The following is a 16065-nucleotide window of genomic DNA, read 5'->3' as shown; positions in this document are numbered from 1 at the left end:
CGATGCAGTGTTTTCCTCTGCTGCCCCCAGGTGTTTACCATCTTGCTGGCTCCCTTCTGTGTCTTGCTGCAGTGTTTGAAAGTTTGTGCGGCCCCAGAAACATTTTTTTTCGGCCAATGCGGCCCAGTGAAGCCAAAAGGTTGGACATCCCTGCTTTAGAGCATTTTTAACATCTGGATTTGCCCCCAGTCAGCCACTATTTCTTTCCATTTACTTTCTATAATCCATAGTAACAACTTTCTGTCCTTACTAGGGTGATTTTTTTTTTTCCTTATAAAACTATTCTATCTAACGGGAACCATGCTTTCATTTTAGGCAAAATTCCCTTTCACTACCCATCTGTATCTACCTGAGACATGACTGGTTTCATTTGCTCTTTTTTTGGTCTGGTCATCCATATAAGAACACTTGCCAGTATTCATCTGTTTTCTTCTTGAATCTTTATGGCGTCTCTCTTGCCTATGCTTGGATTCCCCTGCCACAATGAGATTGTCTCTTATTTTACAACATCCATACATATAATTTTCCCTGGGTTCTTCCCTTTTTTGAGGACTACATATATGCAGATGACATTTCCATTTTAATCCCACTGAACAGCATAACAAACGAGACCTCAGAATACATTTCTCATATTATGACTGAAATAGAACACTGGACAATTAATTTCAAGCTGAAACTAAAGTCTTCCTTGCAAGCCCAACAGACAAAATCACCAAAACAACGATACATATAAAAGATCATGACTACCCGATTACCAAAACAATAAAAATATTGGGAGTCACATTAGACACACATTTGACAATGGTTGAACATACGAACTCGGTGGTAAAAAAGTGTTTCCTAACATTATGGAAACTAAAGACCATCAAAAAATACTTTGACCCATTATCACTACTTGTAACTAGTGCAATCACTTGTACTTTTTACACTGGTATCACTACTTGTAACTAGTGCAATCACTAGTACTTTTTACACTGGATTACTGCAACATCATTTATATGGGCATTCCCCCAAAAAAACTGAGGAAACTTAGAATAGTCCAGAACATGGCAGTCCGCTTGATATTTGGATTAAAGAATGACCATGTCAGCCCCTACTACAGACTACTACACTGGCTGCCATTCGAAGCACGAACAATATTCAAGTTCGCTTGCATATGCTTCAAGCTAGTATGGGGACTAGCCCCCACATACCTATTATCACACTTCGTACTATACAGTCCCACGAGACAAACCAGAAATTGCAATCTATTCACATATCCAAGCATTACCGGCTATAAATACAAAACCTTCCTGGACAGAACTTTTAAGTACCAAGCAAACAAACAACAACACTGGCTGGACAATTACATAAATGGAGCTGAACTGACCTACATCACCTTTAGAAAAACCATAAAAACTGCCTTATTCGACAAAAATTTCAACTAAACTTCAACTACACCTCTCTCTTTTTCCTTTTCTTTTACCTAATATGTCCCCCCTGAAAAAATTCTAAACAAACAGTATTATGTAATTCACAACTTTATCAAAAAGGACCTCCCTGAATTTCTAAACAAACTGTATATTATAATTGCTGCACTTCTAAGATTCTGTATACTGTAATTTCTCTATCTGCATAAGAAACTTTACGACAGCCTTCTAGCAACTCAGGCAGCGAAAATTGACCCCACCATCACCAAACTGATGATCAAAACAACAGACATCAAAGTGTTTCGGAAAGAAATCAAAACATTTCTTTTCAAAAAACACGTCCTTACTTAATATTCCCCCCCCAATCGCACATGCACTTTCCCCAGCAAATAACACACTAGTCATCCCCTTGAACCTCATTTACAAAAAATATCCAAACTCCTAAATAAGCATCTCCCTTACGTATCCATTTAACCTTCTCCTAAATAAGCATCTCCCCTAGGTATCCACTTAACTGATTCCTTCAAAGTTAGGTATCTTTCTTCAGTTGCCTATATTGTTTTCCCCACTGAACCTTGTAACTACTTGAACCCTGTCAAGTTATACTATCGATAAATCCAGATATCTTATACTTGTATTTCTATACCACAACATGTAATTTACTTAAATCGTTGTAATGTCCTGATCTCTTTTAACTGTAATCCGCTTAGAACCGCAAGGCACAGGCGGAATAGAAATCACAAATGTAATGTAATGTAATATTGTAAATCGCTGATTGTCCAGCTCTCTTCAGTTGTAAACCGCCTAAAAGTCGCAAGATTATGGCGGTATAGAAGAATAAAGTTGTTGTTATTATTATTATTCTGACTAGTCTTTCTTTATTTTCCTTCCCTTGCCTCTGCCTACTTGTATCAGACAGTATATCTGATTTTCTTGCGCGGCAACAAGTGTTTGTTTCATTTGCTGGTTTCATTTGCTCTTAGAGGCCAACTTTTCCTCTTTCCCCTTTACTCAAGCTAGGAAGTCTCGCATGTGAGAATATGCTGCTTGCTTGTTTAAGGATAAAACAGTTATTTACCATAAAAGGTGTCAACCAGGGACAGCAGACAGATATTCTCATAACCCACCCACCTCCCCTAGTTGTCTTCTTCACTTAAGCATAGAACTGATTACCTTGCGAGCCGGTGTTGAGCGGGAAGGCACTTGCACATGTGCGGTGCGAGCAGTCTCAAAGCTTTCCTAAAAGCTTAAAGTAACAGTACACTTTACCACTGTCTATACCGGGCTCCGTAGATAACGTCACCCACATGTGAGAATATCTGCCTGCTGTCCCTGGATAATACCTGTTATGGTAGGTAACTGTGTTGTACTTTAGGGTGGAGATGGGATATAAAATAAGATGAAAAATCACCAAGTACTGTAATTGGAAATGAAATTTTATAGTTCCAGAATCCTAGTACAGGTTCTGACTATGCTAGAGATGCAAAGGAGCAGGGGAAGTTACAAGATGAGCACTAAGGCTAAAGATTGAAATCTGGAGGTTTTTGGTTTGGAACTTAAGCAGTATTGCTGACAAATGTCACAGAGTGAAATCAGAGTTTCTATATTTCAGTTTTGATTTTGTGTACTTTGTGACATTTATTTATCCTTCTTGATTAATAGCATATTGGACTAATGTAGCCTTAGCCTTGGTCTTTTCCTTTGTTAGTAGAGGCTTGCAGTATGTTTTGGGTTTTGTTCTGCTTCCCTCATGGTCATATCTATCAGAGGGCGTGTGCTTTCCAAGGTATAGGATAGGGCAGTGCAGATTGAAGTTTCTTAATTTTTATTTGTCATTTTTATTTGTTCCCAGGACCGATTTTAAATTGTACATGGCCATAAGCAGTAAGACTGAGGGAAGAAGGTTCCTGCCCAAATCTTTACTCTGTGGTCCCCACTTGTTTCCACATTTCTGTGCTTTTTGTCCTCCAGAACCATACCAGACTTGCAGCAGTAATTTTGAAAAGAAAATTCAGCCTGAATCGTGTTAGCCCTTGACAGGACCTACAGCACTGTACTTTCTGCATACAATCTCATGGTAGTGGGGAATCTGTTGAGAAAAGGGTGGAACACCACAGAGCCTGTCAGAAATTTTCTTTTCCAAGTTGCTACTGCTGCTTTGTGGCCGGTGTTACCACTTTGGAGTACAAATGCCAGGCCTGAATAGAGGCATGACGACGACGGCAACAGCACTGCAGTACTTATCAAATTTTGGTCCTGGCAGTAGTTATGCCTAAACTTTGGCCTTTTGCTTCCTATTCTTCTGTGTTTACCATTTGTAACTAGCTGACCTGCATAAGCAGTTGTCATTAAAGCTGTAATAACTGACAACTGACAGGCAGAAATTGTGAAGTGCACTTTCTCTTATTCCAAAGCTGAGCTCCTTTCTAAATTTCAATCTGCTGAGGAACATCAGTAGGTGGTTAGACTTGGAGCTCTTTTTATCTATTATTTATTAGTAGAATTTTTAGTAGTTCACAGGATAATTCTCTTTCATAATGTGCTTGATAGTACCTAAAGAGAGGTTAGTTCATTTATGATATCACTTCTCTCATTTCTAACTGAGCCAGATTTTGCTTCCATAGGATGAAGAGACTCAGTGCATACAGGCCAATCGGATATTCCCCAGGAAGCAACTGATCCGAGAGGAGGAGAATCTTCAGGTAGTTGACATGTGGACACCATCAGTTTGGATCTTGAGGTCATATGTTGGGCATCTTTTTTTTTTTTTTTTTTTTTTTTAGTCAAGGTGTTTTTATTGAAATTTTTCATATATAGAAAACAGAAAAGCACTCAGTGGATATCACTAGTGCATTAATCATTGAGAATGTATAGAATACAACTATGACATGGTATATAATACAATGAACAAGAATTATGTTGAATTAACAACAGAACAATAGTGGTGCTACATCAAAACATCTCAATAAACTGTAACAACTATCCACTGGTGAATAGAATGAATCATCCTGGAAACAGAGAAATAAATTAAACTAATAAAAGAAAATAGGGTATACTGTGGACATAGCAATCAATTGTCATTAGGAAATAAGTAGATCTTTAATAGATTCCATCTGGAATGGAAACGGGGCAGCTTGTTAAATGATTTTGCTAAGTAAGCCTCCATTCTATACGTTGAGCATACTAGGTTCCACCATTGTGAATGGGAGGCCTTAGACAAATCTTTCCATGTTGATAAAAGAATTTTTAAGGCTAGAGTAATTAACAAATCCATTAAATAGAAATCATTGTCTAAGATTAAATGATTGAGTGCAAAGGACTTTAGGAGGAGCATTTGATAGGAAAGAGCTATGTTTATGTTGAAAATTGAGCATATTGTGTTCCAAACAGAATGCCAGAATGTTTGGATCAGTGGACAGGAAAATAGTAGATGGTGTAAGGATCCCACTTCAGTTTTACAAGACCAACAATTTTTAGAATATGATGCATCAATCCTATTAGATTTGATAGGAGTCCATTGTGCTCTGTGTAGAAAGAAGAACATATTCTGTAGAATTGAGGCAGATCTAGATGTTTTGAATATAGAAGTAAAGATTGAGGACCAAGCAGCGTCAGATATAGATATCCCAATATCCTGCTCCCATGTTGATTGTAAAGCCGATAAGTGATTGGGAGTGAGAGATTTAAGTAATTTATAAAAATGAGATGCTGTATGACCCAAGGCTAGGAATTTCTGGGAATGCGTGTATAAGGTAGGTGAGCAAAGAGAGAGTGAAGAGAGAAGACCTGATTTTTTAATAGCCGATCTGAGCTGTAACCAACGGAGAAAGTTAGATTCATTAAGGGAAAAAGAGGTCATCAGTTCCTGAAAGGTGAGTAGTGTCTTGTCTGAATGACACACTGAACCCACATCCCATACGTGATGATGTTGGGACCAGGAGGGCCAGGAGAAGGGTTTCTTATCTATCAGTAAAGACTTATTAAACCAGAGGGGGCACAAGACTGAATTATGCCAGGGAATCTCCATCATAGAGTCAAGATTAGTTAAAACCTTGTGTGAATTATATAATATGTTGGGCATCTTGATAGGGAATGCATGTGGAAACAATTGGGAGCCAGATGCTCCAAATTTGCCGTTAAAATCTGTTGGTCACAGTGGTGCCAGTAAATTGTTAGATTTCAAAATGGGGGCCAAAGTTCCAAAAACCTTGCATGCAAATGAGGGTTGTGGAAGTTTGCAGAAATACAATTTGATCAGTCATTGGAAAAAGCGACTGACACGTGCACAGAGGCAGCAAGGGAAGTTGACACATGCACAGAGTCGACATGGGAAGCCATGAAGCAGCCTTCTGCCGCTCAGCTGTTCGGGGCAGGAAGTTTTCTTAGTGGGTACAGATGTTATATCTGAACCAATCAGTCTTAGGCCCCTCCCAGTGCATTCTGGGATGCACCAAGAAGGGGAAGGCCTGCTATTTTGAAGAGGTGGGCCTGCCGGCAGGAGGGAATGGGCATCCCTCCTGCTTCTTGTCTAAATAAGGTACGGGGGGGAGGGGTCGGGGAGGGGGTGACCATGGCAGGAGGTAGTGGGCATACCTCATGATATATTTAAGTTTTTGGTGTTTTTTTGGCAAGGGGGAGGGTTTCTAGGCATGACTTTTTTTTTTAAATGGGGACAGATGTGCATGTGGAACGTGCACAACATATGTGCCCATTAAATAAAAAGCTACTCTTAACCCCGAATAGCTGAGCGGCAGGATGCTGCTCCCCTGTTCGACACTTTTTTAATACTACTGGCATTTTCGGAGTGTTAAAAACTGGCGCTTCATTTTGTTCATCACCAAGACATCACTTGGAGTGCTTGTTTTAATATTAATGAGCTTGTTATGCAACATTATACAATATTTGCATAGCAGAGTCGGAGGCTTCTAGGAAGCGCAGAAAAAACTGTGGGGAGCCATTATGTGCACTGGTAGGTAAAATACTTTAATACTAAACCAGTTTAGTGTCTATCATTAAAGGCATGGTGAATTTTGAACATATGAACCTGAGATTTCATATTCTGTCTCAAATGGATGTTTGTGTTTTGGTGCATATACCTATATTTGAAGGGTAATAGTTATCCATAAGATGAGACCATCATTTACTTTGTAGTTTCACTTTAATCATTAGGTATTTATATACCACCTATCAATGGAGGTTGTCTAAACAGTTTACATTCAGGTACTCAAAGCATTTTTCCCTAACTGTCCCAGCAGGTTCACAATCTATCTAATGTACCTGGGGCAATAGAGGATTGAGTTACTTACCCAGGATCACAAGGAGCAACATGCTGAGGGTGGAGCTCCAATCACTAGGCCACTCTTCCCTCTCTTCAGAGATCTCATGCCTATCCATACTGAGGATCTTGCCAGGTACTCTGGCAGCTCCAGTACTTGCCCCGTCCCCTCCCACTTGATAGCAATTTTGATGTTCATATCTTTTTGCTATTATATTTCTACTATTGTTGCTTCCAGTCCTGGGTCAACAGATTCAGTGGATTGCTGGAACACCCTCCATAGGTTGGATGAGGCAATCATTAGAAATATAGTGATCCAAGATGGCTGCTGCTTGCTGCTTCTAAGAGGGCGCTTAGGAGTGTCTCACCTTTTGGAATGCCTAAGAGAAGGGGTAGAAGCTCAGAAGCTCCATTGCCTACTTTTAAATGACATCTTTAAGCATCTCCTAAGTGAGCAGGTTTCGTTGGGGAATCGCCCGCTGGGAGCACCGGCAGAGAGTAGTGCCGCGGCAAACTCCCTTAGGCTAGATGTTACACTGAGCCCTGACGTAAGGACACCGCTCATACAGCCGTTGCCGCTGGGAGCAAGCTCACCGTGAGAGGAGAGCATGCCAGAGGAGAAAGTGTTCTCTCAAGAGGCCAGTGCGTCAGAGGGCTTGCTATTGAGGATAGCTAAGAGTGATTTTCTCCTCTCAGAAGAACCAGCGACGGGGACAACTTCAGCTAAAGGGAATCAAGATTTCAGAGAGGTAAACCAGCCGATTGAACATTTATCAATGGCACAAGTAACTTTTGTTTCCCCTGTTAAACCCTCTGAAGTCACTCTAGACTCTCTTTGGGACTTAGTGTCCAATCTTGGAAATTCCCTTAACCTTCAAGTAAAAAATTTGGATAAAGAAATACGAATCCAGAAAGAAGAAATTACAGTGGTACCTTGGATTACGAGCATAATCCGTTCCAGGAGCATGCTCGTAATCCAAAATGCTTGTTTATCAAAGCGAGTTTCCCCATAGGAAATAATGGAAACTCGCTTTGATAGGTTCCCCCCCTGAGGCCAGCAGCGCTGCTCCCCCCCCATGAGAATCGGCATTGCTCCCCCCGAAGGCCCCCCCCCGTGAACCGGCACCCTCCCCCCCCCCGCGATTCGCCCCCCCCCCCCCGCAGTCATCGGGCACCCCCCGCCACGACCTGAGGTCCCCCCAACCCACCCGAACCCTCTTCTTTGATGTAGCCTCCGCACCGGCACCAGCATGTCCTGTGCTATGCCAGTGCCCGAAAATCTGTTGAGCATGCTCAAGGCCTGAGAGTTCACGTTGTCAGTCGGACAGGGATTCAGGGGATGAAAGATTAGAATTGATCCCCTTACTGATAGGAGATTCAGCCTCCTATGTTGAGGATCAGGATGGAATCCTGGCTGTGGACCCAGGAGAGGATCAGTCCATATAACAGCTGTTCAAATCTTCAGCCCTGCCAGACCTTATTACTGAGTCTTTGTGAGCTCAAGATTGATCTGCCTCAGCCCGACATCTTGGTGTTCTTTTGAGTGGGGTCCGATCTCAGCTCATGTTTTTCATGGCACCCAAACATGAAGCTTCTGGTTAAAGAGCCCTGGGAGGTTCCGGAGGCACTTTCAAAGGGGCAAAAGCCATGACTAGACTGTATCCTATAGATAGGTTCCAGTAAATGTTTGCTATACCAAAGGTAGACTCACTTGTGGCACAGGTGACTTAAACGCATGTCCTTACCCAGTAAGGGAGGAATCGTACTGAACGATACACAGGACTGCAGAGCGGATATGATCTGTAGGAGATAGTTTGAGACCCTGGTCCTGGGAGTTAAGGCAGTGTCAGCTGCATATTTCATAGCATGCGCCTGCCATTCATGCCAGCGAACACTGGACATGATGGTGGCTGAGCCATTACCTCACCTCAGCTGCACTTTATGATGAAATTAGTCATGGCGAGACTCTTCGCTTACTCCATCTCTGCCCAATGCATGCTGTGGATTAGACAATAGGCGGGTGATTCAACTTCCAATGCTACGCTTAGCAGGCTCTCTTTCAAGGGACAGATGCTTTTTGGCACAGACCTGGATGATCTTATGGCCAGTGTGCAAGATCATCCCTAGCCTTACCAGAGCAGGAAGCCAGAACTGGAGCTCCTTTCGGGGATTCCAAAGTTTTCGCCAGTATGCCTCAGGAGACGCATCTTGGAGAACCTATCAAGGTTTCAGACAGAGATATTCTGGAAACCAGAAAATCCAAATACAGGTTCCCAGGTCACAATGGCAGCCAAGAAGCAGCAATGATACCAGGGCTCCAGCCACCCTTCAGAAGATTGGGGGGTCAGCTCTCGGACTTTTTGGAGGCCTAGGAAAGCATAACGACATATCTTTGGGTCTTGGATATTTGTTAGATAAGGTTACAAAATAGTTTGCATATGCTCTGTCTGACTGGTTCGTGGATTCTCTGAAGGGGGGGGGGAGGTTTGACTGAATTGGGTGGTCCAAGTTTGGGCAATGCTAAACAGCTGGATTTTCAAGCCATAGAACCAGTTTCAGAAAGACGCTCGGGCATTATACATTGTACCCAAGAAATATTCCAACGACTGGAGGCCCATTCTGAATCTCGAACATGTCAATTCAGCTCTGAGGGTTCTGTGTTTCCGGATGGAGATGGCGAGATCTATCATTGCAGCGGTCCAGTTGGGAGTTTCTGGCCGCCCTGGATTTAACAGAGACTTATCTCCACATTCCAATTTTCCCAGCGCACACAGTTCCTGAGATTTCACGTGTTTGAGAATCACTAACACTTCTTGATGCTACCATTTGGGCTGGCTTTGGCACCCTATACGTTCACCAAGGTGATAGTGGTGGTAGCAGCTAATCTCCACAGGGCGAGCCAGCAGGTTCATCCTTATCTAAACTGGTTCATCAGAACCCCTCTCAAGAATAGGGAGAAAGAGCAGTGGTGACAGTTGTGCAAACTTTGCAGAGTCTGGGCTGAATTGTAAACTTTTGAAAGAGCCACTTAGTCCCTACTCATTCTTTGGAATATCCAGGAGTTCTGTTCAACATGGTAGAAGGTTAAGTTTTGTTTACCAAAGGCACGCAGACAGAAGCTCTGGGATTAAATTACGAACCTACTGTCACAGCCAGCACTTACAGCACTGCACAACCTACAGGTTCTGGGCTTGATGGTGGCTGCCATAATAGTGCCCTAGGTAAGGGCACATATGCATCCACATCAGGATGTGCTGCTGTCTCGTTGGTCTCTACAGGCCCCTCTACCCTGGACAGAGGTAGCCTGCAACATCATGAGCTGGTGGCTCCACGCACAGTCTCTAGCAAATGGGATTCAACTTCAGATCGGACAACGGATGCCAGCCTGTTCAGCTAGGGATCACACTGTAATGGTCACTCGGTGTAAGGGAAATGGACACCATCACAGTAGAAGTGGTCAATATACAGGCTAGAAGTGAGAGCATTCCGCCTGACTCTGTGAAACCTACAGTCTGTGCTAGAGGGCAGAGCCATAAAAGTATTCTCAGACAGTGCCACAGCAGTGGTCTGTCAACCGGTGGGAAGGCACCAGAAGCACATCTCTCCAACTAGAGGTAAAACTACTGCTCTCTTGGGCAGAAAAGCATCTGCTGGCCATCACGGTGGAACATGTAGCTGGAGTGGATAATGTGAAAACGGACTACCTCAGCAGGCAGACATTGGACCTGGGAGAGTGGTCGTTGGCCCTTTGGGTGTTGAGAGGTGTCTGACATTTGATCTGATGGCAGCGGCAAGCAACAAGAAAGCACCTCTGTTTTTCAGCTGAAAATGTGAAAATGGAAGTGCAGCGTTAGATGATCTTGTGCAACCATGGCCGAAGTCTGGACTGCTATATGTGTACTTCATGGCCACTGATAGGCTGGGTGGTCCTTCTTTTAGTATCTCATCCAGGGAGGATGATCGTCATGGCCCCGAATTGGCCCAGTCATCTTTGGTATGTGGATCCGGTATGCCTACAAGTGGATGAATATCTCTGTCTTCAGGTGTATCCGGACTTGCTCACACAGGGGCTGATTGCTCTAGAAGATCCGGGTCGCTTCAGTCTTATGGCATAGCTCTTGAGCTTACAATGCTAGCCAAGAAAGGATATTCAGAAGTGGTCATTATCATCCTACTGAAGGCCAAGAAACCATCTACTCTTTGCATATGCCAAGGTGTGGAATACCTTTCAGCACTGGTGCAATAAGGAGAGCCTGGAGCCCAACAAACCCCAGTATCATCTGTACTGGCCTTCTTTCAACAGGTCCTCGACAAGGGATTAAGTTGCAAATGGCTGGCCTGACTTGCTTTAGATGCCGAGAGAAATGAGTCTCCCTGGCTGCTCACCCAGACATTATTAGATTCTTCAAAAGAACCCTGAGGCTCAGGCTGCCGATCTGAGATCCCTTCCCTTCCTGAATCTCAACATCGTGTTTGAGGGCTTTGTTATGATTCTTTGGAGAAAGCTTCTCTCATGAATCTTACGATCAAAGCGATGTTCCTAGTTGCAATTACCTCAGCCAGAAGAGTCTCAGAACTGCAAGCTTTGCCTTGCAGGGAACAGTTTCTGAGGATCAAGGAAATGGGAGTAACCTTGCTTACTGTACCTTCCATATTGGCAAAGGTGGTTTCAGCATTTCACATCAACCAGGAAGTCAGGCTACCAGCCTTTCAACCTATGGATTTTAAGAAGAAAGATGAGGCTTTAAAGCTGCTGGATGTCCACATGCAGACTAGAGTTCTCTTATGTTACCTGGAAGTGACTGAGTTTTGTCAATCTTTGTCCTAACCAAAGAGTCAACCTGAGGCAGATCAGCTTCCAAAGCCACCATTTCTCAGTGGATTTGCATAGTGATCTTCTCCACCTACATTGTCTGCAGCAAACAGCCAATGTCGCTGAAAGCACATTCGACCAGATAAGTAGCCGCCTCTTGGACAGAATCGAGGGCAGTGATCTCTGGAAGAACTATGTAGATCTGTGATCTGGTCTTCCCTACATGTTCACTAAATTCTATAGGGTGGATTCCACTTTTGGATCCTCAGTACTTGAAAGCAGGCTTATCTCTCCCACCCATGACTTTGGGGACTGTTTAGGTACACTCCTAAGATTCAGCATGCCATTCCTATTGCAGTGGAAAAGGAGATTATAGGCTCTTACCTTGATAATTCCTCTTCCAGTAGATAGAAATGGAATGCTGAACCCCCTGCCCGATTTAATTTCTAATGCGCCTGTTTCTGATCATGTTCATATTAGTCTTCAAATCCCCACTTATTATTTTATTGAATATTATATTGCTTTTATTTCCTTTTAAGATATATTTTACTTTAAAACTTACTGTAAACCGTTTAGTTATTACTTGATAGACGTTATATAACATAACTAACTTGGAAACTTGGCCTTATGCTCATGGTCTTGTCCAAAGCAAAGACTTCTCTGCCAGTCTGACTATGGGTTCAGAATCAGTTTGTAAACAGAATCTAAAGAAATAATTGAGCTCCACTAATATTTAAACTGTTGCTTTCATTTGATGTTTTACTGTTCAGTGGTAATGTTCATTCATTTATACATTAATTTCATTATTGACTGTTATAACATTATATGAGCAAATCAGAACCTTAATTTTGGGGAGTTTCCCCAATGGCATACCTAGCATATGTGATGCCTGGGGCCCATCATTTTTTTTGATACCCCTCATCTATATGAAAAAAATGATTTTTAGTAACAATCCACATCACACAACAAGTGTACCTAGGAAAAGGCATCATCTTAAATACTACAGTGAGCACTAGAACACCAACACATACATTGTAAAACTAAACAAGCCAGATCCTGCAGAGTCAATGCCAATAGAAAACCATGTCCTTTTCATACACACATAGAGAAGAACACAGATACACCCTTGCCCAATATGGAATAATCATAAACTAAAAATAGAAATATGTAGACAAAAGTTAAATTGAACCGCCAAGAAATCTGGTGATCTAGCAGGCTTTCGGGGCAGGAGTGATCTTCCTATGTTCCTTCCCCGTATAGATCGCCAATAAGAAATGGATGCTGTGAGATCCCGTCGTACTCTTGAGAGACTACAGGAACTCATGGCAATCATTTCCTATTGGCGATCTGCATGGAGCATGAGCATGAGCATAGGAAGATCGCTCCTGCCCCGAAAGCCTACTAGACCACCAGGTAAGGCAGGGATGCCAGGGAGAAGGCGGGAGGGAGACGGGGGTGGGTCAGAGCCGGACCAGAAGATATTTGTGGTTTTTCACCATTCGCGGTCCAGCTCTGCCCCAATCCCCCTGCGAATCCAGAGGGAGAAATGTACTGGAAAAGGTAAAAACCTAATCTCTTTCTCTACTGTCTGAGAAGCACACCCAAAATTGTAGCAGACTAAGTAATCGTTTAATCATGTACCTGGCATAATGGAAGAGCCAGCCCAGGGCAATATACCAACAGTTGATCTCGTACATAATATATATCCATAGCATACCATACTATTTCTTATACCCCACAATTGTCTACTAGGAATCATTGCAGCTTGCATAAGATTAATAGGGTTACAAGCAGGAATAACATGAGTCCTATATTGTGGTGTTTTAAGTCCTGAATTATAGTGAGAATAGGTGTGTTTTTAGTGCATTCCTAAATTGGAGGCAGGAAGGAATTTATGTAAATTTAGGTTATAGTCTAGGCAGTCAGCTGGACTTCTTACGTGGACTATTTATTCCGTTGACTTGTAAACCAGAATTACATATTTTGGACTACAAATACATTTGTGTTTTTCTGTTCTGGAAGGTCCCTTTCTTGGAGCTGCATGGAGAAAGCACTGAGTATGTAGGAAGAGCAGAGGATGCAATTATTGCTCTTTCTAACTACAGACTGCACATCAAATTCAAGGAATCTATCATCAATGTAAGTTCCTCTGAATTCCTTCCATCTCACCTATAATAGATCAACCAGAATTAGGAGTAGTGTCATGTTCTCTAGCACCTCGTTGAGGCATATTTATTAAAACTCTATTAGTGAAGGAAGCTTGTTCAATCGCTGATTTCTTCTTTTTAACTTATTTTTACTGTAGTACATTGGTCAAATGACACAGTGCTTCAGTTTATAAGAAGTTACACCATGAGTATGATTAGGGATAAATAACCTGAATTGGCCCTCTGAAAATCCTAGTACTGGTCCGAAAGGGATGACTTGTCAACAGTATTAAATAGTTTGTGCTGGCAGGCAGGTTTTGCCTTTTGGGAGAGGAGGGGGGGTGTGTGTTGCTAATTCTTTGTGGATGTACTTTTTGTAAGGGAGCAAAGTGAGATTTCTAGTGTGACAGACACTCTGTGGGTAGTCAATCCCTTCTCATGAGAACTCTTGTGGGGAGCTTCATTAGCATTCTTTTACTCTGCCTCCCATCCTTCTGGGATATCCTCCAATTCCTCAGTTGTCTTCTACAAGCAAGATGGTAGGAGCTTGTCTTTTCTGCCTGTTTCTTTTCAATTAAATGTGGTCTCTTTTTTTTTTTTGCTAGCCATTTGTGGGTCTTTTCAGTGCTGCTGAGGATCCCACTCTTGAGACAGCTGTGGTTGTGGAAGAGCGCAGACTCTAAAGTTGAGGGTCTGCTTTCAAGGGGCAGACTTTTGCAGTGAACCCACTTGGACAGCCTGCACTAACAGTTCCGGGGCTCGTGTATGTTTGGTGTGTGGTTTGAACAGACGGTCCCGACTTCTTATCTGGATGGCAGAAAGACAGTAACCCCTGAAGCAGCAGTGTGAAACAGAGATTTCCCCGTCGGGTTTACTGGCTGCTGTGTCCGGAGGGCGGAATACCAAATGAAGTTCTGTGTGAATTACCATGATCAAATCAGCAGCTAAGCTTCTCTGTCTTTTCTGCTTTTGGATTTTTTGTGGACATTGCCGATGACTTTTTGTTATTGTACAGATCCTGGTCACACAATTTGTTTTTTTGATTTTGGCGTGCCTCTGTATGCGAGTGGTTCCTCTGAGTTACAGTTCTGGTGCAAGTATTTTCAACCCTTGAGTGTTTTCAGCAAAATGGAGTTTTTTGCCAAATGAAGCTGAACTGAGGCTTTTTCTTCACTTTTCTTTGGTTTGGAGTGCTCGTGGTGTGTATATGTTATCCCATGTGTGTGGGGGTGAGGAGTGAGGCCTTGCAGTGTCTTTGAGGTCTCCTGTGTTTCCATTTGAGGACATAGTTGCTAGTAGGAGTGTTAGTTAGGTTCCCCCACCTCTAAAATCCTAAAATTGCTAATTTTTAGTCACCAATGTAGCTCCCTTGAATTTTTTGTCACTAAAATCGCTGCCGCAGTGGTCATATTGGATTTCCCAATTTGAAAATAAAAGCTTCTATATGCCTCAAAACACTTCAGTTTGCTTAAAAACAAATGTGAAAGGACTCCTCAGGCCAGGATACCTTTTGATTCATGCCAGGTTTGTGGTGGATGGCCATCTAAGGATCATCCATGTTCCACATGCTGCGCAGCACTTGGGGGAGAGGTGGGCAGGAGCTACTGCTACTGGCTTAGTCTCCTCTGGTCCCTTGGGAGGTGTTGGTGCCTAGTTGGTCTGAGGGCCAAGAAAAAAGTCCAGATTTGAACCTGGGAGCAGTTCCAAGTGTGTTTCTGGTGAAGCACAGCCATGATGCAGCCGAAAACCCCCAGAAAACAGCTCATGAGTGACACAGGTGCCATCTTGATGTCCTGGTCAGAGTTTTCCCCTGTTTGAAGCTAACATGATTAACAAGGGCTGCATGAAACTCTCTGGGATCATGGAACTGCTGGTGCCAGGGGTCTCCTCCCTTGGGCTCCGTCAGATACTCTATATCAGGGATTGAAAGCAGTGCATGCAAATAGATCTCATGCCTCATTGGGGAAATCCTGAAAACCTGACTGGATTCCGGCCCTCAAGGAAGGACTTTGAGACCCCTGCTCTATATACTTCATAGTGCCCAAGAGAGGCTCAGACTGGAGGCCAATTCTCGACCTCAAAAACCAGTGAATGCAGCTCTCAAGATACCCCATTTCTGAATGGAGATGGTAAAGTCTGATGGCATCTGTGGCACCAGGGGAATTTCTCGCCTCCCTGGATTTGACGGGGGCCTGTCTGCACATTCCTATTTTTCCAGAGCACAGGAAGTTTTTGCGATTCCATGTGCTGGAGCAGCACTTCCATTTCGTAGCCTTGCCCTTTGGGCTGACCACCATACCACAGACCTTCACTAAGGTAATGATTGTTGCAGCCCATAGCAGGCATACAAGTCCATCCATATCTGGATGATTGGATAATACAAGCCCAGTCTGAATCTAAAGGCAGAATAGTAGTTCACAG

General features: G+C 43.0%; 1 protein-coding gene across 18 annotated transcripts in view; it reads left to right on the top strand.

The window, feature by feature from the left end:
• MTMR3 (myotubularin related protein 3) overlaps window positions 1-16065 on the top strand; it is a 248542-nt gene that overhangs the window by 101124 nt on the left and 131353 nt on the right. For all 18 annotated transcript variants that reach the window (XM_033956412.1, XM_033956413.1, XM_033956430.1 and 15 more), the window contains 2 exons: window positions 4034-4111; window positions 13520-13636. In XM_033956412.1, the coding sequence (XP_033812303.1) occupies window positions 4034-4111; window positions 13520-13636 (195 nt within the window). The remainder of the gene's footprint in view (window positions 1-4033; window positions 4112-13519; window positions 13637-16065) is intronic.

The sequence above is a fragment of the Geotrypetes seraphini genome, chromosome 8 (genome assembly GCF_902459505.1).
Source record: "Geotrypetes seraphini chromosome 8, aGeoSer1.1, whole genome shotgun sequence".
In the NCBI taxonomy this organism is placed as follows: Eukaryota; Metazoa; Chordata; class Amphibia; order Gymnophiona; family Dermophiidae; genus Geotrypetes; species Geotrypetes seraphini.
The sequence above is the reverse complement of the archived record's forward strand: the minus strand, read 5'-3'. Positions and strand labels throughout refer to the sequence as shown.